This window comes from Austrofundulus limnaeus, unplaced genomic scaffold, assembly GCF_001266775.1.
Source record: "Austrofundulus limnaeus strain Quisiro unplaced genomic scaffold, Austrofundulus_limnaeus-1.0 Scaffold42, whole genome shotgun sequence".
Taxonomy (NCBI): Eukaryota; Metazoa; Chordata; class Actinopteri; order Cyprinodontiformes; family Rivulidae; genus Austrofundulus; species Austrofundulus limnaeus.
Genome location: NW_013952444.1, coordinates 1,271,250 through 1,282,497, shown reverse-complemented (window position 1 = coordinate 1,282,497; position 11,248 = coordinate 1,271,250). Strand labels below are relative to the sequence as shown.

The 11,248-nt window shown below is 37.6% G+C and overlaps 1 protein-coding gene across 2 annotated transcripts in view; it reads left to right on the top strand.

Moving 5' to 3' along the window:
- The window catches only part of LOC106516897 (netrin-G1), a 66,794-nt gene that overhangs the window by 25,679 nt on the left and 29,867 nt on the right, over window positions 1–11,248 (top strand). For both annotated transcript variants that reach the window (XM_014007487.1, XM_014007486.1), the window contains exon 3: window positions 5,076–5,719. In XM_014007487.1, the coding sequence (XP_013862941.1) occupies window positions 5,076–5,719 (644 nt within the window). The remainder of the gene's footprint in view (window positions 1–5,075; window positions 5,720–11,248) is intronic.

The window sequence follows — 11,248 nt, the reverse complement described above, 5'->3', positions numbered from 1 at the left end:
ATATATATATATATGCTTTTGAACAAATTGAAACAAAACCTTATTTTCTGATTGGAAAAGTTTGGAAATTTTGCCAAACAAAGAAATAAAGCAACATTAAAAGTGTGTCCTTTACAATTCCTTCATTTTATTGCCACAAACAGGTCAAGTTTTTATGTTGTTAATCACATTAAATCTTATATTGCATCATTAGCCATGTTTCCATCAAGGTTATTTATGTGCATTTTAAAGTATTGCAATAAATAAGGTCGCAAAACCTACTCAATTTTGAAAAAATGTTTTATGCATGCACTTGAGGTGGTTTTTGGATTTCTGTTTTGGAAACATTTGCTGAATAAGTTCTGACGTAGTGAACATTTACCTTCCTGCTGTCTAACAGTTCTACAGGCTGCTGTGGCTGCAGCTGAACACTCCTCCCGCTGTCATTGTTTTATTGCATTCCTCTTTCTATGTCTCCAGAGAGCATGTAACATCACCAATACTAAAATGACAGAATAACTATAACTTTCCCAATAGTAGCAACACAATCTTGACAACTTCTCTGCATTGTCCCGAGATGTGCAGTCCCTGCGAGTTTGCAACTTTGTTTAATACAGCCATGCGTAATGTCAATGTCTGACTTAATTACACTTTGCATAGCCTGGTTGATTTGCTCCAAGCCAGTTGATGGGAAAACATCTGATTCGCATTTCTTCTTTATTTTCAAAATTCGCACAAAATTCACATTAAAATTGGATGGAAACATGGCTAATGTTACAAACCACTGCCCCAAATGGAATTAACACAATGAAACCACAAGAAAACATGGTGAAGTTTACTAAAGAAGGGTGTTATTATAACTATAAGGCCACCAGCCAAGCTGCACCCATGCAGCCTGCAGGGTGGAAAATCCTTTTAGTGGGTGTAGCTTATATAAGTAGGCTGCTCACACCTGCAGATCGTTGGCATAATTGCAGGTGAGGCTACAGGAAAAGAGAGACTCATGCTCTTGTAACATCACAATTGTGTTATTTTGCCCTTTGCTTCATAAACGTATAAGCTTTTTAACTTTAACACCCTTAACTTTCCGCTTTTCACTTTGACAGATTATTTTTGGTGATTAAATGAAATGAACGTGTGAATGCACGCCTGTTAGAAAACTGCTTTCATCCAAGTGCCTATCTTTATTCCAATCTGTTTGCCTCTCTTCTAATCACATTACATCACAAATGCTGCATTGTGCTTTAAAATGGTAACTTACCCTTCAATAACACACTAAACTGTATTTTCATGCTGGCACTTCCTTTTTCTTCCCTTTTTTTTAAGGTCAGATCTATTTTTCAGTTGGTCGATATTTCATTTTGGTACAAAATTCTTGTTTTTTTTCAAATCCTCTGCTGACTTTTTCCCCCTCCCACAGCCTTGATCACAGGTAAAGGATCAAGTTGAGAGGGTTTATTGTTTTTCAATAGCTGCCCCCTGGCACAGCGCTGAAGCTCTTGGTCTTAAATGACCATAGAAAGTATTGATCTTCATAAGGCAGTGTTTTTGTTGTTAAATAACCACCACAGGATGCCCGCTAAAAGGGACTGACCTTTCTCTGCGTCTCTCATTCCACCTAAACAAGGCTGTTTGGAGACATGCCAGGTGAATGGGAAGAGAATAAATACTGTATGTACCTCTTAACATTCAATAAGAACGGTGCCCTCAGATCATTGGGTGTTATCAACAATAGGCTGGGCTAATGAGAAATGTTTGCTTCCAGCTGCTTTTGTTTGTTTTTTTCTTGTTCCTAGTTACTGGGTGTTTTCCACTTGTTTCTGAACACTTATAGTGACTTGACAGGGCACATTTCTCGGTTAAAGGCTTCTTTTTACCCCTTTTCTTTGTTCTGTCAGGAAATTGTTTTCTCATTAGCCACGAGTGATGTGTTCACAGTTCTATATAGCCTCTGTGAATAAGGATCCCTCCTCAGCAGATACAACAGCAGCCATCCCGCTGTTCTTGGACGAAACTGTGAGAACCACAGACAAAAAAAAAAGAAAGTAAGTAAGAAAAATAAATAAGTGAAGATTCATGCTCTTGAATTACAACAGGGAAATCACTCCCTCTTACAAAGTCAATCCTTGTCTCCTTCTCCGCGTACCATCAAGCTCTAACAGACCTCCCGACCTGTTCAAGCACAAGCAGGGACTATAACGAGCTTCAGCACACATCAATGGTAAACTGTAGACTTGAGTACAATTTATTGTCCCTGTGGCAGAACTCAGACAGCCACCATTCTCCCTATTACCCCTTAACTCTCTCTTTTAAATCTTCCTCTGTTTTTCCTCTCTGTTTGTGGTTTCAGGCTACGCCGTGGCCTTTCAAGCTCCGTGTTAGTGCTGAAGGTGTGTGGGTGTGCATAGGCGGGAAGGCAGAATACTTTTAGAACCTGATCTTCCTTTTAAAAACACATTCCTAAAGGGTTACTTTTTTTCTTTCTTTCCACCTCCCACTCTTCCTCATCCTCATGTTTTCTCTTAGCGGCGCAACCCTTATTACCCTTCTAATTGGATCATGTAATGTTCTTTTGAGTCAGCAGCGCAGGCCTAGTGACCCACAATCCTGCAGTCTTTTCCTTCCTCGTCGAATTGTTATCTGTTCTCGCTGAAGAGTAAGTGACTGATAGCATATCATAGTCCCACAGGAAATGAAATGGACTCAGGAGATGTGTATCTAAAAAACAGAGCAGTCATCCTTATAGCTTCCTGTGAGGAAGATAAAAAAATCAAATATACTTTATTTTCTGTGGGGAAGAGAATTTTTGAAACTCACTTGAAGACAAAAGCAGCTATTGGTCTTTTCAAATAAAATACAATGGTTTCTGCTTATCAGTATTCCTGCCGCTGATCCCCCTCAACAGAGTGGCAGTTTGGGTTGAAAGCACCGCTACATCTAAGAGATAGGTGACTAATGTGCGAGATAGCGCTGTTCTCACCTTTAGATAATTTTCAGTATAGAGTGTCAGATGATTGCTGATTATCGAACCATGTTACAGTTGATCTGAATCTCATCAGCACTTAACCCTCATTGTTCGTGCAGCAGAGGTGAGAGGAATGTCAATTGGAGGGAGTCTTGTGTTTTCTGGCCTCGTTTCAGCTCTCTCCTCGCTCTCACTGTTCCCTCTCCTCTCGCTACCCAATCACATTTGTGCGCTCATAAACACACCCACACATACAAATACATACTGCATGCGCACACACACACACACACACACATACACAAGCAAACACATTCAGAGCTCTCTATCCCTGTCACAAACAAACACAAACACATCAAGAGTGCCTCTCTTTCTCCCCACAAGCGTGCTCGCACACAAACACTCTGGCTCTCTGGATGTCTACGGTAGAAAGCAAACATGGGCCCATGAAAAATGCATGTCCCTTTGCCTGTTTTATAAGAAACGCTCATCGGGATTCCATTCCCATCCCAGCTGAAATACCACACAGGAATATCAATTACACAGGCAATTTAGGTGGAAACGTGGGCAGGAATGGTGCTCAACAAGATTATGGAATCTACAGTGTTATCTCAATGAGAGGGTCTGGAACTGACATTCCTGGATAACCAAATACACATTGGCATTATTGTGATAGAAATTGCGTTGAGTTGATGGAATGTTGATAGGAAAGAAAGCCAGCGAATCAAGGCAAGAGTAAATAACTTCTCAAGGTCAATGGCAAACCTGAAAGAGTCTAACAAGTTCTGCTATAAGAAAGTGTGAGGAACTAAACACTTTGCCAAGCTCTGTTTTCTAAAACCATGAAGTATTTTTTAATCACTGCACATTATACACAATGAAAATCCTAAACTGTTTACATTTCCGATATAAATCAATTTAGTTTTTGACGTCTCCTTTTCTAACCACCAAACTGATCAATTCTGATTCAACTTTAAACAGTTTGTTGTGGAATTCAACAACATTAGGCAGCTGTGGAGGAAAATACACAATATATCCTATAGGTAACTGAAAATATCTAATTAAAAAAGCTTTTAGATATATATTCACGCTTGTAAAAGCTAAAATAATGACTTAATTTATGGGCAATCATTTGTCATAACTTGTTTTTGCACATATTTTTTTCCATCCTAGAATAATTGATTGTAGGAAATATGATGATATTTTAAATGTTTGAAATTATTTTGAAGTTCAGATTAATATTGTTATCATGGTTCAGCTACTGTATATACATACAAACATATATACTTTGAACTGAAATTCTGTTACTTTATCATGGTGTAGATTTCAAGTCATTCAGGACATGATGACTAAATTGCTCAGTAGAATTGTTGCACATATTTTACCTTAGATGAGGGACACGATCTCTCGTCCAAAAGGGTTAAGGTAAAACATCTTCAAGAAGCCAAATAAGAAGTCCAATTGCCTTCTATTTAATAAGTTAGAAATATTGGTAACACTTTATTTAAAGGGGTGTGCATGACATAACACCTGTCATGAACATGAAGGAGACTTTACGAATGTTTATGACTGTTGCCATTAAGTGTCATTCAGTAAATTACGACACATTTAACATTGTTTAAATGTTTTGGTTATGACAACTTGACATTAGAATGATTGATATGATATATACACTGACATGGAAATGTCAATAGATGCTTTTTTTATTGTATTTAGAGTCATGTGATTGTATCACATCACATGAATTCTTTGTTAATTTCAAGTTGTTAAATATTTTTTGTCTTGATTAACGTCAAGTTGTCATAACCAACACATTTTAAACATTGTCAATTTTGTGTTAAACATGTCATAATTTATCAAATGAAACTTAATGACAACAGTCATAAACATTCACAAAGCCTCCTTCATGTTTTTTCATGTTTTTGACAGAGTCATTTCAGTCTTATGCACACCCCTTCATATAGTGTTACCGAAATATTTTGTGTGATCATAGTACACTTTTTAAATAACCCAATTTGATCAAGTACTGTAACACATTATTTAAAAGTTGCACTAAACATGATAGAGAAAACTGTTTTTTTTTCATTATGCCTGCCTCATGCACTTACTTTTGTGTTCCTGTGTTTTCTTTCAGGAGAATCCTTACATGTGCAACAATGAATGTGATGCTGACACTGAGGAGTTGGCTCATCCTCCCGGGTTAATGTTTGACTTTGAGGGTAGAAACCCTACAACGTTTTGGCAGTCGACATCGTGGAAAAAATACCCAAAGCCTCTGCAGGTCAACATCACATTATCATGGAACAAGACAATTGAGCTGACGGATGATATTGTTATCACTTTTGAATCGGGACGACCGGAGCAGATGGTCCTGGAAAAGTCCCTTGACTATGGCCGTACCTGGACACCTTACCAATTCTACGCCACGGACTGCCTTGACGCTTTCACGATGGAACCCAAGACGGTGAATGATCTGACCCAACACACTCTGCTGGACATCATTTGCACCGAGGACTACTCCCGAGGCTACGTGTGGAAGAACGACAAGACAGTTCGTTTCGAGATAAAGGCCCGCTTCGCTCTGTTTGCTGGACCTCGTCTTCACAACATGGCCTCGCTATACGGCCAGCTGGATACCACTAAGAACCTGAGGGATTTCTTCACGATCACTGATCTGAGGATTAAGCTCCTGAAGCCAGCAACTGGAGCTACCATGGTGGATGAGAACAATCTATCCAGATACTTCTACGCAATCTCTGACATCAAAGTACAGGGCAGGTAAGATCCAGAAAAGTTGGTTTTATTTTTGCTTCAATTAAAAAAAAGTTTTCTTAAAGTATAAGTTTTGCACCTTTATCTTTGAGTTTTGTTGAAAATTTTCTTTCTTTGGTCTTTGGAAAGTGTTTTTCTCCAGCTTGTGATCCATTTTCCCTTGAATTTGTTGCATCTTTCCATCCTTGTATGCTTCAGTTTAATGTTTAGTTACTATTCTTTTCTTCTATTTTGTTTGAAAAACCTTGGTCCCTATTTTTTGTAGGTTGTCTTCTTGTCTGAATTCATGTCTGCCTTCTGTCCCTAATTGCCACTCACCTGTCCTGCCTTCCTCATTAAATCCTTTGCATAAATTGTGCATGCTTTGCTTTCATTTGCTCTGAAATCATTTTCTTTGTCTGCGATTTTTGGTCTCTTGACTTGTACTGACCTCAGTCTCTCAAAACAAAAAAAAAATCTGTTTTCTTGAATTACATCCTTTCCTATTTTAGTTTGTTCTGCTTTGAATGTGAAGGTTTTTAGTTTTCAGTCTCCGGTGATTCATACATTTGGGTCCTGTTTGTCTAACACTTCACACAAATAATGCTTTGAATGTTGATGATAGCAAAATATTAACTTTTATTTCTTGGTACAATGGAGTAGTGAAAAAAGGAAGCTAAGCGTTTAGCTGTACGTTCTGTTGTTTAAAATACAATTAACAGTTTTCATTAGGAGTCAATGTGCAGAAAATACAACTTGCTCGTAATCTTGTAATGTTATTTTTTCTTTTTTTCCCTTTTTTAAATAAAAATTAGTAAACATAATTGTAATGAACCCAGTCAAAAAGGGGAGGTTTGAATTGTATTGAAGATACTTAAATATTCATTTTAGGACAAAAGAACATGTAGCAAAATAATAATAATAATAATAATAATAATAATAATAATAATCAAAAACAGCTTTTACTTTTATCTCAAGCTGGACAGACATTTTTTTAAACAATCGTGTTTGATGTGCTAAATTTTCCTTCCTTTCTTGCACTCATAAAACCGATAATAAATTTTATTTAAAAAAATTATATTAACTGTTTCCACTCAACTGAATTAAGTAAAGGTAACATAACAAGTGTGTTAACTTTACTGTTTAGTTGAGTAGAAACACTTGACATATTTTTTGAAATTAAATCCACTACATCTGTTTTTTGAGTGTACCGATTATAATGTAACGTAATGTTTGTATTTTAGCAACAGTCGCACAAAAAAACTATTTGTTTTTCATTAAAATAAAAATAGGTCTGGATGAATAATTTATTCAGCCTACAGTGTTGCTGAGTGTAATATTTTGCTCTGAGTCATCAGAATAGCTGCAATTTTTAAGGAATAGAAACATTGTTGTTTCCTGGTGCACAGAAACAGCCCAAGCGACGGTCATAAAGCCCTCACAGCTGCTCTCCAAATTGGACCTTAGTTGCTTGCTGCGGTTGGTTTATACGGAGGGTAACTAGGTTTGTAATGACCCATCAGATGGGCCTCTAGGTAAATTGAAACAGTTAAGTCTCTAATTAGAATTCAGTAGACTTCAACGCTAGATTAAAACCATTAGCAAGTTGGCTAATTGGTAGGAGACTAATCTTGTAATTAAGAACATTTGCAGCTGATTAAACGGTAATCATCTGGGACACATCAGTGAAACGTGAAGGCATTCAGAATTTGCCAGGCTGTGATTCTAAATTGAACCCTCCCCTGTTTATTAAAGAGTTGATTCTTGATTTAATCTATGGCGTTTCCTTTAACAGTTTTATTTTAAATAGACTGCACTCTTTGCTTTAAATGACATTAATCTCATCAGTTAACACGCGGTGTCATCTGCTCATTTCTGACAAGGCTTTATTGTGCTTAACATGTTGGCATTGTAATAGTGTGATGTTTTATTTGTTTTTTCAGTTAGAAACAAAAAGCGTGGAGTCATAGAAAAATGTCCAATATTGAGATTTACACTATAAGTATGAATTGATGAGGAGTAAATTGAAAGGACTGCCAGCCTGCAGTGAATAGCATCTCCCACAGTTATCTTGTTTTGTCATTCATTAGAGTCGCGGAAGGCTGAATTTTGTGAAAATGTTATTTTTGCCCAATTTTCCTTCCTGCCCCTGGGCATCAAATTCAATTTTTGAGGCAAAAGTTTGCTGCGAGAAAGAAAACAAAATAAACATATGATTTCTGTCCAGAAGTGGATCAGTAACTCACTTGAAAGAGTGTGATGGAGGCAGGTGGAAAGAGACTGATTAGACTTCCCAGCAGCCTCAGCAGCCTTCTGGCTAACACCGAATGGGAAACGCTTATCGCAGGATGGCCATCCTGTCCGAAAACCTCCCAGAAAAGCCCACAAAGGCTGATAAACTGAATATTTGCAGGTTCAGGTTAGCTGCAGATGTGTTCAACAGTTTGATGTCGGGGCTCTGAAAGGACAGAAAGGTGCATGTCATTTAGATAAAGACACAAAAGTAACTTCAGAATTCAATTTCCAAAGGGAGCTGTGGCAGGTTTTGATGCCTTCAAAATTATACTTTTTTAGACTGTGCAGACAAGTAGGGTGGAATCAAGGTTGTTTGTCACTATATATATTTTTTAAATAACAGCTGATGACAAAACTAAAATATATAGAAATGTATACATCCTACATGACTGGCAAATTTTAGCAGCTTTGATTAGAAGTTGAATTTTAAATCATTCACATCCTTGTTTAGATTTGTCTGCTGATTTTTTATTCAAAGACTTGTTGATAATTTTAGTATATTGTGCATTTTCCTGATGGTCTGAAACACCTTTCTGATAACATTTCTTCAGAGTATGTAGAGACTTTGACCAATTTCATACCAAGGAAACATTATTTAGAACATTTCCCTTTCTAACATTCTCCCTTTGGCCAAAATACACTAAAAAACAGATATGTTGGATTTACTTAAGCAAATTATGTCAACAGGTTCCACTCAACTGAATTGAGTATACTGCAGGTAAAATAAGTATTGAACACGTCAACATTTTTCTCAGTAAATATGTTACTAGAGGTGCTAATGACATGAAATTTTCACCAGATGTCGGTAACAACCCAAGTGATCCATACAYACAAAGAAATCAAACCATAAATGTCCAGAAATGAAGTTATTTGTAATAATGTGGAATGGCACAGGGATAAAGTATTGAACACATGAAGAAAGGGAGGTGTAAAAAGGCATGGAAAGCCAAGACACCAGCTGAACTCTCTCAGTAATTAGAAAGCAAGCCTGCCCCTTGTCAGTGCAAGTTAATATCAGCTGGTTCAGTCCCAAATGATGGCCAGGTATCACACAAGAACCATCTGATGATGGGTAAAAGTAAAGAGCTCTCTCAAGACCTTCACAACCTTATTGTTGCAAAGCATAATGATGGCATCGGTTACAGAAGAATGTCTAAACTTCTGAAGGTTCCAGTGAGCACTGTTGGGGCCATAATTCAGAAGTGGAAAGAACATCATTTCTCGATAAACTGACCACGACCAGGTGCTCCTCACAAGATTCCTGATAGAGGAGTGAAAGGAATGATCAGAAGAGTTGTCCAAGAGCCAAGGACCACTTGTGGAAAGCTTCAGAAAGACCTGGAATTAGCAGTTACGATTATTTCAAAGAAAACAATAAGTAATGCACTGAACCACCATGGCCTGTATGCACGCTCACCACGCAAGACTCCACTGCTGAAGAAACAGCATGTTGAAGCTCCTTTAAAGTTTGCTGCACAACATTTAAACAAGCCTGTGTAATACTGGGAGAATATAGTCTGGTCAGATGAGACCAACATTGAACTGTTTGGATGCCAGAATACACATCATGTTTGGAGGTCAAATGGCACTGCACATCAGCCCAAAAACACCATACMAACAGTGAAGTTTGGAGGTGGGAACATCATGGTGTGGGGCTGTTTTTCAGCATATGGTACTGGCAAACTTCAAATAATTGAAGGAAGGATGAGTGGAAAAATGTACAGAGACATTCTTGATAAAAATCTGCTTCCATCTACCGGGATGATGAAGATGAAACGTGGCTGGACATTTCAGCAAGACAATGAGCCCAAACACAAAGCCAAGGAAACTCTCAGTTGGTTTCAGAGAAAGAAACTAAAGCTGCTGGAATGGCCCAGCCAATCACCTGACCTGAATCCAACAGAAAATCTATGGAAAGAACTAAAGATCAGAGTTCATAGAAGAGGTCCACGAAACCTTCAAGATTTGAAGACTGTTTGTGTGGAAGAATGGGCCAAAATCACACCTGAGCAATGCATGCCACTAGTTTCTCCATACAGGAGGCGTCTTGAAGCTGTCATTGACAACAAAGGCTTTTGTACAAAGTATTAGATAAATTTCAGTAAGTGTGTTCAATACTTTTTTCCTGTGCCATTCCACATTATTACAAATAACTTCATTTCTGGACATTTATGGTTTGATTTCTTTGTATGTATGGATCACTTGGGTTGTTACCAACATCTGGTGAAAATTTCATGTCATTAGCACCTCTAGTAATATATTTACTGAGAAAAATGGTGACGTGTTCAATACTTATTTTACCTGCTGTATTTAATACAACTACTTAAACAGTAAATGTAAAAATTGCTTTACGTTTACTAAATTCAAATGAGTGGAACCAGTCGTAAATTCAACAGATCTGTTTTTGGAGCATGTCAGTAAAGATGGGTTTAATTTATTCTATGAAGAGTGTTTACTTTTGTTAAATCAAGCTGTGTTAAAAGAAATTAGTTTTTTTTAGAGCTGAGCATCAGTCATCCATTGTCAAGCATAATCACTGCTGAACGTTATTCTTGCTTGAAAACATCTTAATGCATCAGTTTGTTACAATTTCTAACAATAATAAAACCTGTGAATTTTAGCAGTCTGTATGAAATGTGGATCTGATTTTAGCAGAATGTGAATTGATTGGCATGAGAGCATCTCAGTGCTGCTTTAGTTTTTTATGACAAAGGCAGCTAAAGTCATAAATCTACACAAAACTGCAAATGAGTCAAATAAAAGAATCAACGCATCTAAATTATGCTATAAAATACCAATTATTTGGCTTTAATAAAGATGCACAGTGCCATTTTCAAGAGATCTATTTTCAGTTGTTTTTCTGTGTACTGAGTCAGTTTGTGTCAGGACTAGCTGTGCTATTGATTTCTAATGTTATTTCACATCACCAGGAAAAAAAAACCTTGAACCACATAGGCTGTCCCAATCTTCACTTCCCCTCCTCTATTGCTCCTCTCGTATTGATCAGATGTCTGCTTGTTAATTAAGACATGACCGCTGCTGGGTAGCTGTGCGGTCAGTGCTGCACATCTGCAGGGCTCCATTGAGGCCTGGGAATAAAAAAAGGCAGGTAATCCATAAGTGCTAATGTGCTATTTTTTCCTCACCTCATCCTCCAATGTCCCCCCCCCCCCCTTCAGTTTTTCTTTTATTTTTTGATCTACCTTTGCGGTATTCAGGCACCGTTACAGTAACCACACACACACACACACACACACACAC